We start from the raw sequence: 13,448 nt of genomic DNA, 5'->3' as shown, positions 1-13,448 counted from the left end.
TATGGAGTGGTGGTTGGTGTTTTGAGGTGCAACACCCCAAGATTCAAATCTGAAACATGCCGGGAGTTGAGAGCTTATGACGTTAGACTTTTGCGATAACATCTTTTTCCCTTGACAGGAAAATCTTTGTTACTTTTTGCAGATTGGTCAATTAAAACTGTATCTTGTCTTCACCGCCAAGTAGACCCTTATACATGCCCCATAGCGCGAATCTTTTGAGGGTCGTTTTACAGCACATCAATCAAGCTTATCGCTCGCTAATGCCAAAAAGGGCCAAAACTTGATTTACTGTAACTTGACTAAAAACCCCCTCGACAACGCGACATCCCATCAATACAATTGAGGGTCCTAGTCCTATCTACCCAACTTACTTACTACTCCTTTAACCTAGACATTACACTATATTGACTTACTGACTCACTGGACTCTTCAATTCATGGCAGCCAATACTCGCCGGCGCATCACGTTGCCGGACCCCTCAGCGGATGAACGTCGTCCTTTACTGAGTAGGCTCAGTACTGGCGGCGGCCCAGAGAACCGCGAGGCACTGTATAGCTGCATGACAGACCCCCATAGCCATTTGCCCGTGTATACCAACATTCACCGTATCCGTCGCGATATCATCAGCGTCGTTGAGGATTACCTGAGCCTCGCCCAGCTGCAGGATCTGAGAATTAATGTGACAGTCGTGCGGCCGCTGGTTGATAAGTTCTTTGGCCTCAATGACATTTCTATCAGTAAGAAGAACAGTGAAGATGGATTGTAAATACCCTTTACTGACCACTTCTCATAGTCTACTGTTTGCTGGTAAATCGTGCACAGTTTCTGGAAGAGCAGTCTCACTTGAGCAATCGAAACAATGTTAACTTCACTCGTGCCACTTTATGTGAGCTGATTGCTACGCGCATTCTACGACGCTTTGGTGAAGTGCACGATGATGGTCACGATGGTCTCCTCTTACTCGCCCATATCCTCGTTGCAGGCTTTGAGCCCTTCCAGAATGCTCCTGAAGAGATTCGAGACGAGGCAGAAAGGACAACTACCTGGGTCGATTATAAGACACTGCCTTCTCTAGAGATTGCCATCGTCACAGAGAGCAAGCACTTCCTCAGCTCGGCAACTTGTGAAAAGGTCGTGAACGCAATCTACGAAGGACGGATTGTTTATACTCCTTCGACGTTCTGGGACATCATTCCTGACCATTACAAGCTGAAGCCCATCTCTATCTATGACCCTCGCGACTCACCCCTCCTCAACCAGTACCGTCTGATCGTCCCCCGTACCCGAAACGTTCTTGAGTCCATCCAATTCGCTACGCTGCTCGCCCTCTATGTTGCGGTTATGGTTCTTAGAAGGAAGAACCGCTATGGGCCAACTGAAGCTGCGTTTTCTATCTTTGCTTTTGGATGGGGATTAGATCAGTTTGCTACTATTTTGGCCCACGGATGGTATGTCACTACTATGTCTCTGACCTTTCATCATCACTGACACATATTAATAGGAATGTGTATACCCAAAATCTCTGGTCATTCCTCGATGTAACCTTTATCTTTATTTACTGGGGATATCTGATCCTGCGGTTCCTGGGTTGGAAATTGGACGACACCAACTTGGACGAGCAAGCATTCGATGTGCTTGCGCTCGCAGCTCCCGTATTAGTCCCGCGTCTGGCCTTTAATCTACTAAGAGACAATTTGGTGTTTTTGTCTCTCAGGTCAATGATGGCAGACTTTTTCTTCCTGACGGCCCTCTCCGCCTGGTGCTTCTTGGGATTCTTGCTTTCTCTACTCTGGCTTGGCGAGGGAGCACACCCTCTTCTGTATGTTTCACTGTATCGCTCATTGTGTAACGTGATACTGACGCGCACTAGGACGATATCGAAATGGATGATATACATCTGGTTTGGATTAGATGGCACAGGTATCCAACGATCGGTAAGTAATCGTTGTTCCCTTCGCTGTATTGCTAACTAACCGATCTCTCTTAGACCGAGTTCCACTGGCTACTCGGACCTAGTGTTATGGTCGCGTTCGCTTTCCTAGGAAACACTCTCTTCCTTACCATTCTGGTCTCCATGTTGTCCAATACCTTTAGTAATATTTCGACAAACGCTATACAAGAGATCAGCTTCCGACGAGCTGTGCTCACTCTCGAAGGCGTCAAAGCCGACGCTGTCTTTGCGTACCAGCCCCCCTTCAACATCATTGCCGTCTTCTTATTCATCCCTCTCAAATTTGTTGTAAGCCCGCGCTGGTTCCACAAGATTCACGTTGCGGCCGTCAAGATCTTGAATCTGCCCCTACTTCTTATCATCGCTGTTGCTGAGCGTCGACTGCTCTGGCCTGCCCGAGTAATTGAGGATCCTAGCGAGATCAAAGCTCCACTGCCGACCAAGAGCCAGTTCTGGAAGATGTGGCGGTTGACGGTCCATCGAGATCTACGTGCTGTGTTTCAAGTCCCACCACCTGACGCAGTACACGACGATATTGCTGTCGACGATGACCTTACTCACCATCTCATCCGTCGCCAGTTTACACGCGGAGCCACAAATGAATTAGAGCCGCGAAACTCGGAGCCTCATGCCCGTCCTGATCCTGGAGGCCGACGACCATCTAGACGAGACTCTATGTTTCCAGGTATTCCGGCACAGAAGCTGCGTGGATCTTTCTCCGAAAACGATATGTTCGAGGGGTCATCAGATAGATTGGCGAAAATGGAGAAGTCGATAAGACGCATGGAGGCTATGCTGTCGCGCCTGGTACCATCTGACGAAGATGCCATCAGTGACTCGGAGCTGGAGGAGAGCGGCACACTGAGAGGGGAGAACACGGCAGAGTCCTCATTTAGAAGATCTGAAGACCAAACAGCATGGGGAATTATGCAAGGTTAGGCCTGGTTACATGCTGAGGATGAGCTTGTAATGAGTACTGGATGACTAGGCAGCCTTTGTATTTTATTTGCTTGGTATTGTTCCTACACTGATTCAGTGGCACTGCCAGAAGCAAACTTCCTTCACACCACCAAATAGCGAGCTCTTCCTGAAAATACTAAAAGTATTCGCGTTTTTCTTCTGCACTTGAATACTCAAAGCTTTTCTCTCTTGATACTCAATATCGCATCCCCAGCCTAGACTCCCAATATGTGCACAGTCACATACTTCAAGCATAAAAAATGCAAGCACACCTGGGTCGTCCTCACAGAGCCCTGCATGCCTTACATGGGCATCAACACCTGCCCGACCTTTTGCGACGGTACAGCCAAAGATCCGCCCAAATTTTACAACACAAAGAGTCAGCCTTGTCCGCGATGTCAACTACACGGCGTGTACGATCGCAACTTGGTTCGGATGGTGGAAGCTATGGGATATGGAATCAAATGGGGAGTCGGACCAGGGAGAAATGATTGGGGTTGCGAAATCAAGTGTGTGATTCAATAAGGGACTGTGGTAATGAATGGGTTTTTGTCATGGGATCGACAACGTGGTTGCTAAGTGGTTTCTTCAAGGTCGACATACGAGAACAACATCGATTATGGACAGCAGGTCTCTCTCTATTGAATGCTATGTCAACCACCCATTATCTCTACTGATTCATTACAAGTTCAAACGCCCTGAATATTGATTCATATTTGGGTCCTGTTGCCATCCATTCTTTAGCATCATATGCTTCACTCAATATATCACGTGCCATGTCCACATAGAGCCATCACAAGTTTTCCACCCATAAATCTATGAAGTCTCACCACAACCACATCATCCTTACCCATTGCACGCCGCACATCATGCTTCCCACACCGGATACTTCTCACGTCCCATATGAGCGGGTCTACGAACCAGCTGAAGACTCGTATCTCCTTTTAGACACACTCTCATCCGCTTCTGAGACCGAGTATCTACAAAATGCCTTCCCAGGTGCTGCACCTCTAGTGGTGGAGGTCGGCACAGGCTCAGGGGTTGTCCTCGCCTTTGTGCACGCGCATGCACAGAAATTCTTTGGTACACACCAGGTCCTCACAGCCGGTATCGACATGAATGCGTTTGCATGCCGCGCAACTGTCGGGACCGTAGCAAAGGCAGAGTCTGACAATCCCGACTCTCATGCCTCGTACTTGGGCTCGTGTATGGGAGATCTCACAACCTCGTGGCGTGAGGGCACAATTGATGTCCTCATCTTCAACCCTCCATATGTGCCGACACCTGGGATGCCTGCCAGGCCAGAAGCATTTGTTGCAGACGACTTGGCAGTTACCGCAAAGACCTCTTTTGATGATGACTCATACCTCTTGGCTTTGTCATATGCAGGCGGCGTGGATGGCATGGAGACAACAGACAGGCTGATCGAGGCACTGCCACGAACTCTGTCCCGTCGTGGTTGTGCTTATCTCCTTCTCTGCGCACAGAACAAGCCTGATCAAGTCAAGAGTCGGATCCAGGGATTCGGACCTGAATGGCGGGCTCAAACTGTTGGTACAAGCGGCAAGCAGGCCGGATGGGAGAAGTTGCAGATCGTGCGGATATGGCGAGACTATGTGAGCGTTGCGGAATAAAAAGAAGATGTATAAAAAAAAAGGGATGCTGCCATGACTTTGAGGCTTGTAAGAGCATGCATGTATTCAGATATCTTTCCATACCTACCAAAAGGCGATACCCACCCCAAGAGGATTCAGATTCATACAGTTTTTATGGCTAAACAACCCGAACGCCAAGTTCCATTTAAAATGTGATATCATCGCGATATCATAGCCACTCCACGAATGATGCGCCTTTACGCTTCCATCCTTCTTCTCCCCTGGCCTCCTATCTCTTTCCGTATGGTTCCATCTAAGGTCGTCCTCCGCGGCCACGACCACCACCGCCGCGTCCACGTCCCCTGGGGCCGCCTCTGCCTCGACCTCCTCGGGCACCGCGGTCCGCTGCCTCCTTGCGGGCCTTGTTCTTGGGCTTGGGCGCGTCGTCGATGAGTAGTGTGTCGAGAGGTAGTGAATCGGGAAGGATGAAGTATCGAATTGTAGAACCTCGGATGTTCATGGTCTCGAGGGAAATGGGCTCCTGACCCTTGATGGTCATCTTGACGTTGCGAAGAGCCGTGTTCATCTGTGGAGAGACGGAGGAGATTGTGCCGTGGATGATGGTGCCTGAGAACAAGTTAGCGTGCTGCTGCATTCTCCCAAGCTTAAGGGGAAAGGATATGAGCTTTCCGTACCATTTTTCAACTCAATTGTCACCGTCTCGTTGGCGCATTTCATGAGGAATCTAGGAGAATCAAGTTAGTCCAAAAGCTCCAAATTGGAAAAAGAAGCTCAGCACGAATGAGGTGGAGCGCAAAGCGTGGGGAATTGTTCGTACCGGACGAGCTTCATCTTGGCGACTGAAGAGGAACTATGCGCTTTAGATTACTTGTGGAAGTTGGTGGTGGTTGTGAAGTAGGAGTTTAATGGGCGCGTCGTCGTGAAATCGATTCGGCGTGAGGCTGAGAGGCTGGCTACCACGACCGCCTGAACTGTCGGTCGGAAAAATCGAGGTTCGGAGCTTCTGGAGCGGCACGTGATCTCCGAGTTAGCCAGGATGTCAACCTCGACCCAAAGTTTAGAGATAGATCTCAAGATATCGAGGCTGAATATAATGAGAACAAACTTAGTTGGAATTTAATTAAACTTGGAGTTGGAGATACCAAGAAGTAAGTTTGGATAGGTCGCTATTCTTTACTCTGACATTCCTTGAACTGTTCTACATCTTTGGCTCTTGAAGGTGATTAAAAAGTTGGTCTCAGAGCTTTGGGTACAAAAATGAATAACCCAAAAGTCTGGTCAAAGACGCATTAACTAACCTACTAATTTCGTCTCTCGTGCTGTCTAGCGGCCAACTTTTCTGATACCCTTGGGTGCTTACGACTGTAGGTTGGCTGGGTCGAGCCTCCACACTTGTTTTGATCGTGACCCATTGCGGCAAAGATTACTTATCGATAACGAGACCCGCGGTTCATTCACCAAAGTATGCCAGGGGGAGCAAGCAACCATAAATTGCAGCCTCGCCAACTTGACTATGTCATCATTCATTGCTCGCCTCTTGCCTTCAGCCTGGGGATTCCTTCAACCCCCTTGTTCTTGAACGGAACCTCAGGGTTGGAATCCTTAGTTCTCTCTGGTGAACGTTCGCTTTCATTTGTCCTTTTGTCATTCACTGCGCACCCCGCCTTGAAAGCCGCAACCTGCTTTACCCCACCATCTCTCGCCTTTAGATCGATCAGAAGCTCACCAGACCTCTTCCTTCTTTTTCGACGATTCCATTTTTGTATGCTTTATGTAACCTTAAGGTTATATGAAACTCAGTCAGTAAGCCAGTTTATGGTATTTATACTGCCCTGAGCTCACTTGTTTCTGTTCTCTAAAGCCTGGAGAACATCACTATCATCGTCCACCGGGGTGACATCTATCATCAGGTTGTACTCAAGCAAACATGATTACGGGTCGTGGAGGAGCCGGCGCTCGAGGTCGGATCAGACCCCCTCGTCGCATTGTGCGCGTGAGTATGCCTCAGAGCGAGCAAGAGTTTCCGCTCCCGCAGACCCAGGATCGCAAGACTAATAAATGTGCATCTAGTCCACCGACGCTGGCGAAGGTTCCGATTTTGAGGTATGCTGGACAATGCTCAGGGAAGCGCTTACGGACATACACAAGAAGAATTGCAGCAAGCTATCTTTCGAAGAACTGTACCGGGCGGCCTACAAAATCGTCCTTAAGAAGAAAGGCGAAGTCCTCTATGAAAAGGTCAAAGCCTTTGAACAAGATTGGTTTTCCGAGAATGTTATCCCTGAAATCAAAGCACTGGTCAGCAAGAGCCTGATCAATATCGGAGGCACATCGGTCCACGAAAGGAGGCAGACTGGAGAGAGATTCCTCAAAGGGCTGCGCGACAAGTGGGAAGACCACAACATGTCTATGAACATGACGGCGGACATACTCATGTACCTCGACCGTGGCTATACCCAGCTCGAAGCGCAACGAGTCCCCATCTTCGCCACCACCATCGCGCTTTTCCGAGATAATATCCTTCGTTCATCCCTAGAAACCAACCACAAGGTCATCGATATCCTAATTTCCGTTGTCCTCGATCAGATCAACATGGAGCGCGAAGGAGATATCATAGATCGAAATCTTATTCGAAGTTGCACCCGAATGCTCAGCAGTCTTTACGAAACCGAAGACGAGAAGGAAAGCGACAAGCTATACACCACAGTCTTTGAGCCCTGCTTTCTTGATAATAGTAAAACCTACTATGCCACCGAATGCGAGAAGCTACTACGCGAATCGGACGCCGGGGCCTGGCTTCGACACACCCAGACGAGGTTGAATGAGGAGATCGACCGATGCGGAACCACAATCGAACTGGAGACACTGCCAAAAGTCACATCAACTATTGATCAAGAGCTGATCATTAAGCATCTGAGTGAATTTCTGGCACTCGAAGGGAGCGGATTGAAGTGGATGATTGACAACGACAAGGTTGAGGAGCTTTCTATCCTCTACAGGCTAATCTCCAGAGTCGATTCCACAAAGGCATCTTTGCGGGATATTCTGCAGCGCCGTGTGGTTGAGCTTGGCTTGGACATCGAAAAGGTCCTGAAGAATACAGACTTCTCGACTGGCCAAGCCGATGGAGAAGAAGGTGAAGGCGGCAAGGGAAAGACCTTGAACCCAGCTGCACAGCAGACTGCTGCTGCAATCAAATGGGTCGACGATGTTCTTCGTTTGAAGGACAAGTTTGATAATCTTTGGACCCGTTGCTTCTCAGACGACCTCATCATCCAAAGCGCCCTGACCAAGAGCTTTTCCGACTTCATCAACATGTTCAATCGGAGCTCTGAATACGTCTCCCTGTTTATTGACGATAACCTCAAAAGAGGTATCAAGGGAAAGACAGAAGCGGAGGTAGATGTTGTTCTTGAAAAAGCCATTGTCTTGATCCGGTACCTGCAAGACAGAGATCTGTTCCAGACATACTACCAGAGACATCTGGCTAGACGGCTACTTCACGGCAAGTCCGAAAGTCACGACGTTGAGAAGCAAATCATCTCTCGAATGAAGCAGGAGCTTGGACAGCAGTTCACCAGCAAATTCGAAGGCATGTTCAGAGATCTGGTCACGTCTACGGAGCTCACCACCGGCTACCGTGACCACATTCGCAATGTTGGAGACGGTAGTAAGACTATCGACCTCAACATCAACGTTCTTACCACAAACTACTGGCCACCTGAGGTCATGGGGCGTACCGCACAGATTGGCGAGGGTTCTCGTGTTACTTGCACGTACCCACCTGATTTGCAGCGACTACAGGCAAGCTTTGAGCAGTTCTATCTGAATGATCGTAATGGACGCAAGCTTACCTGGATTGGCACGACTGGCAGCTCTGATATCAAATGTACTTTCCCGGCCATCGCTGGGAAGTCTGGCCCTCTATCAAGAGAGCGGAGATATGAGATCAACGTGCCGACATTTGCTATGGTTGTCATGCTTCTCTTCAATGACCTGGAAGATGATCAGTCCTTGACATTTGAGGAGATACAGGCCAAGACGAACATTTCGAGCCAGGATCTCATGCGGACGTTAACGGCCATTGCGGTAGCACCCAAGTCTCGTGTCCTGCTCAAGGATCCAGCCAACAAATCAGTGAAAGCAGGCGACAAATTTACTTTTAACGCATCCTTCCAGAGCAAGACTATCCGCATCAAAGCGCCCATCATCAATGCGGTGTCAAAGGTTGAAGACACGTCAGAGCGAAAGACTACTGAGGAAAAGAACAACCAGACGAGAGCTCACATTGTTGACGCAGCAATTGTGAGAATAATGAAGTATGCATTTCCTATACCGACTCTGCAGTTTAGGTTTAGATACTAACATTCCTAGATCTCGAAAGGAGCTCTCACATTCTCAGCTTATTAGCGAAGTTCTCACCCAGCTGTCGGGTCGCTTCAAGCCTGAAGTCTCGCTCATCAAGAAGCGCATCGAAGATCTCATCGCAAGAGAATACCTCGAGCGCCCTGATGAAGACGGCGCACCATCTTTGTACCGTTATGTTGCATAAAACATACAGATCATCATCAAGTAATCGCATGAATCATGAAATAAAGGAATCGGCATTTCCCGGGCTTGCATGGCGTTGAGATTGCAGAACATTGTCATTTATCTGCAAAACATGGAGACACTGCAGTAGTGTTGGAAAGGTACTCGGGAAAGGGACTTAGGGAAGGGAGCAGAATTATATATTTGCTATTACTAGTCTCCGCATTTGGTGTTATGCCAGGAGAAGAATTCGAGCGTTGAAGACTATTCTGAACCTTTATAGCTGCTGTACCTACCTAGTTTCTACTGCTGCTTGTGACATGACGTTTCTCGTAGTTTAGTGAGAGAATCAGCAATATTCACCGAACTAGGAATCATGTCTCAAGGTATTGGTAGAACTGACCTGTAAACACAGAGGAATTTAGTTAGTAGGTCGGTCGGTTTATACTGCTTAGAACAGACATGTTGATTATTTTTATTACCTAAAACTTGGAGGCCAGATTCCCTGCCCCAGTACCTAGGTATTTATCGATACAATTTTCATGTTTATTAGGAAGAATTACATCACAAAAGAGAAAGACGACATCAATAAGTCAACAAGTGTTGTAGGTTGGACAAGGTCAAGCCATGATGGATCACGTGACCATACTCAACTGGCGCCTTAACTGTAGCCGCTATCATGATGGAGATCTTGCACCACCACCCATCTAAACAGCCTCTCTCGACGACTACGCCCATTAATTATCAGAAACTCTGATATTCTGACTCTCAGTTCTCTAAAAGAGTCCTCAAACTATATCTATTTTCTCTAGGACAAGAGCTGCCATCGTGAAAGAGTCACCGACACAATGCTCTTCTTCAGGTATATCTACTTACCCAACACACTCGCCCCCATGTTCTCAAAGCTGACGCTCTTTGTCGCATAGCTTTTTCAAGACTCTTATTGACCATGAGGTCACTGTTGAGCTCAAGAACGATATTCAGCTCAAGGGCATTCTCAAGAGTGTGGATCAGTACCTCAACATCAAGCTTGATGACATCCAGGTTGTGGAGGAGCTCAAGTACCCTCATCTCGTGCGTATAATCCTGTTTTTTTTTATTAACCCTCAGTCATTTGGAGGGCGAAATAACTGACTTGTTTTGCAGAGCTCCGTCAAGAATGTCTTTATTAGAGGCTCAGTCGTGAGATATGTTCACCTCCCTGGTGCGTCAGTTGACACGCAGCTACTCGAGGATGCCACCCGAAGAGGTAAGTCTTTTCCTTCTTTTTTTCTATCCAAAGAATTCCACACAAGGTTGGTGAACTGATATGTCGTGTTTTACAGAAGCTGCTGCTCAGCAGGCCAAGGCGAAATGAGCGGTTCAAGCCAATGGATGAGAGGGAGAGCGAACCACGTGGGATGGACTTTTAGAGGTCAACTGCATCAGAAATGAGATGGCAAAAAAAAAGGGGAGGACTCATGAGGCGTTGGCTCCTGATATGGATAATGAAATGCTGTTCTTTTCCTATTTTCAAGTGAATGGTTTTAATGCTCAAATGAGACTAACTGATCCACGTTGAGCACCCATCTCGACTTTGTCCAAGACCATAAAAGTTATATAAATTCTCGCTACAATACAAAACATGCTATTCATAATTTCAACAGAATCGTCGTTACCAAAACGCCCCGCCTGCCATACCAGGTTTGCCATCCCATAGTTCTTTCTCAGCCATTGGGTCGTTTTCTTCGCCTTCTATGAGTGGTACCACCAACCCTGCTCGCCTCCTCTCTGCCAGCCAACGATCTATCCACCCCTTCATCCGCTTTCTTGACTGTTCACTACCTACGTTGACGGTCGGGATAACCTTTTCAATCCGTAAACTCATGAGAAACATGGCTAGCTCTCGAAAACTGCTGTGTTCAGAGTATGGAACTCCGAAACACATGGCTTCCTTGGTGCTGCCTCTCTGTGGAACAAAATCCTTGTATCCAAATCTCGTGCGCCAGTTGTTGTCGTGGAGGATTTGTTGGGTATGAATGCTTCCAGGTGGAGTGTTGGCACCAAAGGATTTGCCTGTAGGCCTAAAGTTCCAACCGCTGGGACGAAGTCCGACTATACGACTGAAATATGGTTTGTAGCTATTGAGATATTCTTGGAGCGTTTCAGCACGAATCTCCATCAACATTTGCATGTGCACTTGCGCTTCGAGAGGGTCGGATGTCAAAAGCTCAGAAAGTTCTGGGTCGCCAAGTTGTTTGCAGATTTTGATCTTGCCAGGTGTTGCGAAGATTTTAGATTTGAGGGCTTTGGCGATGGAGATGCAAATGCGCTCTTTACCAATTGAGTAGGTGCCGCAAATTACAAGTAACCGTTGAGGATGCTTTTTCTTGGTGTCGACCTTGTCTTTCTCATCAGACTTTGCGTTCGGGAAGAACTTGCTAACTGCTGGAGTGCCCTGCCCACTGGCCTTTTCCCAAATATCGTCTTTACAGTTGGGATCAGGAGACATTGATCCACAAAGGTCAGCACAAGCTTTGATGACATCGTTCTGAGGTGGAAAGGAGTACTTCGGATTGAGGTACGTCGTATCCAAATAGCAGATATCAATCTTTTGTTGTTTGACCTTCCCAGAAATGGAGTCGATGATGTTTGGTTTGAGAAGAGGATTTTTGACATGCGCAGGACAAGCTCGAAAATCTCCACAATGTAATATACGCTGAACACGACTATTGGCCCCCTGATTTGTTGTCTTCTCGAAGAGAAAGAGAGAGCTTCCCGGGCAGTGGTTGGCTGGTATCATGGTGACAGTTGCACCCTCAGTCCCTGGAATGTCGTAGGACTTGTCAAACTCAAGCTCAACAACCCACTTTGCTGCCGTGCGAAGTTGATTCCTGACAAGACTGCCAGTGACCTTGCTGCAATATATAGGCCCATGACACCACCTTGCTGTTAATCCGATATAGTGATCACTATGGAAATGGCTTAAGAAGTATGCTTTACAACCTTGGACGGCACCGTAGCGGAACGCATCGACGCAAATGGAGAAACCAGGCATAATTTTGTAGAACGGGCATGTCCTCTCGTAAGCTTGCTTTCCCCGAGAAGCATGCTCGGCAGCAGCAGCCTCCTGCCATGCCGAATCTTCAGCATTGTTGGACATGAGCTTAGAAAATGCCGTCTTTGGAGCAGAGTCGGAACCTTTTATCTCCAAGGGGTTGGCTTGGCCAGGTCTGGGAACGGCAGCCCGTGCAAATCTCGTGCTGAGTTCTGTTGATTCGACTTCGTGTATGGGGCTGGGCTTTACGGGTGATATCTTCTCTGGTGTTGTTTTCTCCTTTGGTAATGGAATTGGATGTCCATCGAGGCAAGAATTGACATGTCGTGTTGCCTCATCTACTGAGACCCCTGCCAAACTACCATTGCAAATTGGGCAATTCTCCGCCATGGAATCATCGTCAGGGGGGTCTTCGGCCAAGTCTTCGCTCGATATTCCTGCTTCTTCCGCCTCTAATCGTGCCTGCTCTTTCATCAAACGCATTACTCGCATCTCTTCTCCTTCCGAGTCGTTCAAATCGGGAAATTCTTCGTCTGGTATGTCTCCTAGATTGTCAAAATGCTGGTATGTCGAGTCTTCCTGTTTCAAAACTGGGGTCCTAGTATCTGTCTCTTTCTTTTCATGGTCCTTAGTCAATCCGTCCGTCCGGACTTCTTCATGCGGGGAAAGTTCCGTACATTGGCCTGATTTTTCAGACTTGTTGCTTATGGCCTTGGCCTCATCCTCAGATTCGTCTTCGCTGTCAGAGTCCACAAAGGGAGTCTTGATCTTGGGTTTCGTCGGTTTCCGCTGTGGTTCTTGGTCGTTTTTAATGGGTGATGGACTGTCTTTGGCTACTAGCACCTCTTCGACTTTCACAGAGACTTCTGTCTTGATTGTTTGCTCGAGCTCTTGACTCAGCTTGCGCCTCTTATTCGGTGAATCGGCTTCATTGTGTTGGGTCGAATTGTCAGCGTCATCGGCAGAGTAAAGATCTTCGGTTTCGGCAATAGCTGGTGCTTCTCCCAGGAAAAGAGAGGTTTCATGTTTCTCTGCTTTTTTGAAGAAGCTGAGAATACTTTGATTGGCTTTGACAGGCTTCTTGGGCAATTGTGAGGCCGAAGGACCCTTTTTTGGTGTATGCGATCGATTGGGTCTCTTTGGTGCAACCATAGTGAAAGTTAGGGTATTGTACAGAATTCAGTATCGGGTAATTAAAAATTGAAATTGGCACAAGAAATACACAAGCAAATGCTGGCCTCTGGTTCTTGCCAAATGGAGAGACAGAGCTGGTTTGGTCGTGTGATGGTGTCATAGATCCCTGGAAAATTAAGTAGTAAGGGGTCTAAACGAAGTGGGATGAGCTGGAGTAGTT

General features: G+C 47.8%; 7 protein-coding genes across 7 annotated transcripts; 5 read left to right on the top strand and 2 right to left on the bottom strand.

Annotated features, from left to right (window-relative positions):
* The first annotated feature begins 328 nt into the window (after window positions 1-328).
* EDB82DRAFT_112184 (uncharacterized protein) lies at window positions 329-3,015 on the top strand. The gene is made up of 5 exons (XM_025733488.2): window positions 329-737; window positions 794-1,448; window positions 1,502-1,819; window positions 1,871-1,934; window positions 1,988-3,015. The coding sequence occupies exons 1-5, from the start codon at window positions 437-439 to the stop codon at window positions 2,888-2,890; spliced, it is 2,241 nt and encodes a 746-aa protein (XP_025587718.1). The 5' UTR covers window positions 329-436; the 3' UTR covers window positions 2,891-3,015.
* On the top strand, window positions 3,016-3,583 carry EDB82DRAFT_112185 (uncharacterized protein). The gene has a single exon (XM_065606974.1). The coding sequence runs from the start codon at window positions 3,140-3,142 to the stop codon at window positions 3,434-3,436; it is 297 nt and encodes a 98-aa protein (XP_065465973.1). The 5' UTR covers window positions 3,016-3,139; the 3' UTR covers window positions 3,437-3,583.
* Window positions 3,584-3,780: 197 nt separating this feature from the next.
* Window positions 3,781-4,545, top strand: EDB82DRAFT_472921 (methyltransferase domain-containing protein; the record flags this gene model as incomplete). Its single annotated transcript, XM_025733499.1, has 1 exon — window positions 3,781-4,545. The coding sequence occupies one exon, from the start codon at window positions 3,781-3,783 to the stop codon at window positions 4,543-4,545; it is 765 nt and encodes a 254-aa protein (XP_025587719.1).
* A 137-nt stretch (window positions 4,546-4,682) lies between these two features.
* EDB82DRAFT_112202 (uncharacterized protein) lies at window positions 4,683-5,504 on the bottom strand. The gene is made up of 2 exons (XM_065606975.1): window positions 5,202-5,504; window positions 4,683-5,133 (listed from the first exon to the last, which is right to left on the bottom strand). The coding sequence occupies exons 1-2, from the start codon at window positions 5,242-5,244 to the stop codon at window positions 4,820-4,822; spliced, it is 357 nt and encodes a 118-aa protein (XP_065465972.1). The 5' UTR covers window positions 5,245-5,504; the 3' UTR covers window positions 4,683-4,819.
* A 502-nt stretch (window positions 5,505-6,006) lies between these two features.
* Window positions 6,007-9,390, top strand: EDB82DRAFT_493069 (Cullin). Its single transcript, XM_025733521.2, has 4 exons — window positions 6,007-6,326; window positions 6,389-6,520; window positions 6,598-8,846; window positions 8,902-9,390. Exons 2-4 carry the CDS (start codon window positions 6,455-6,457, stop codon window positions 9,077-9,079), a joined length of 2,493 nt encoding a protein of 830 aa, XP_025587721.1. The 5' UTR covers window positions 6,007-6,326; window positions 6,389-6,454; the 3' UTR covers window positions 9,080-9,390.
* Window positions 9,391-9,755: 365 nt separating this feature from the next.
* Window positions 9,756-10,648, top strand: EDB82DRAFT_493067 (uncharacterized protein). Its single transcript, XM_025733532.2, has 4 exons — window positions 9,756-9,919; window positions 9,984-10,131; window positions 10,204-10,306; window positions 10,383-10,648. Exons 1-4 carry the CDS (start codon window positions 9,906-9,908, stop codon window positions 10,412-10,414), a joined length of 297 nt encoding a protein of 98 aa, XP_025587722.1. The 5' UTR covers window positions 9,756-9,905; the 3' UTR covers window positions 10,415-10,648.
* Window positions 10,649-13,435, bottom strand: EDB82DRAFT_493064 (DNA repair metallo-beta-lactamase-domain-containing protein). The gene has a single exon (XM_025733543.2). It carries the CDS (start codon window positions 13,244-13,246, stop codon window positions 10,712-10,714), a length of 2,535 nt encoding a protein of 844 aa, XP_025587723.1. The 5' UTR covers window positions 13,247-13,435; the 3' UTR covers window positions 10,649-10,711.
* Window positions 13,436-13,448: the final 13 nt, after the last annotated feature.

This window comes from Fusarium venenatum (genome assembly GCF_020744135.1).
Source record: "Fusarium venenatum strain MPI-CAGE-CH-0201 chromosome Unknown EDB82scaffold_1, whole genome shotgun sequence".
NCBI lineage: Eukaryota > Fungi > Ascomycota > Sordariomycetes > Hypocreales > Nectriaceae > Fusarium > Fusarium venenatum.
Note: the sequence above shows the minus strand (reverse complement) of the source record. Positions and strands in the feature narration are given on the sequence as shown.

Coding starts and splice junctions, on each gene's coding strand:
- EDB82DRAFT_112184 (XM_025733488.2), top strand. CDS start 437: ATGGCAGCCAATACTCGCCGGCGCATCACGTTGCCGGACCCCTCAGCG. Junction 1,820..1,870: donor GAGGGAGCACACCCTCTTCT/GTATGTTTCACT, acceptor GACGCGCACTAG/GACGATATCGAAATGGATGA. Junction 1,935..1,987: donor GCACAGGTATCCAACGATCG/GTAAGTAATCGT, acceptor GATCTCTCTTAG/ACCGAGTTCCACTGGCTACT.
- EDB82DRAFT_112185 (XM_065606974.1), top strand. CDS start 3,140: ATGTGCACAGTCACATACTTCAAGCATAAAAAATGCAAGCACACCTGG.
- EDB82DRAFT_112202 (XM_065606975.1), bottom strand. CDS start 5,244: ATGAAATGCGCCAACGAGACGGTGACAATTGAGTTGAAAAATG. Junction 5,134..5,201: donor GACAATTGAGTTGAAAAATG/GTACGGAAAGCT, acceptor ACTTGTTCTCAG/GCACCATCATCCACGGCACA.
- EDB82DRAFT_493069 (XM_025733521.2), top strand. CDS start 6,455: ATGATTACGGGTCGTGGAGGAGCCGGCGCTCGAGGTCGGATCAGACCC. Junction 6,521..6,597: donor CCCCTCGTCGCATTGTGCGC/GTGAGTATGCCT, acceptor ATGTGCATCTAG/TCCACCGACGCTGGCGAAGG. Junction 8,847..8,901: donor GCAATTGTGAGAATAATGAA/GTATGCATTTCC, acceptor TAACATTCCTAG/ATCTCGAAAGGAGCTCTCAC.
- EDB82DRAFT_493067 (XM_025733532.2), top strand. Junction 10,132..10,203: donor AGCTCAAGTACCCTCATCTC/GTGCGTATAATC, acceptor CTTGTTTTGCAG/AGCTCCGTCAAGAATGTCTT. Junction 10,307..10,382: donor CGAGGATGCCACCCGAAGAG/GTAAGTCTTTTC, acceptor CGTGTTTTACAG/AAGCTGCTGCTCAGCAGGCC.
- EDB82DRAFT_493064 (XM_025733543.2), bottom strand. CDS start 13,246: ATGGTTGCACCAAAGAGACCCAATCGATCGCATACACCAAAAAAGGGT.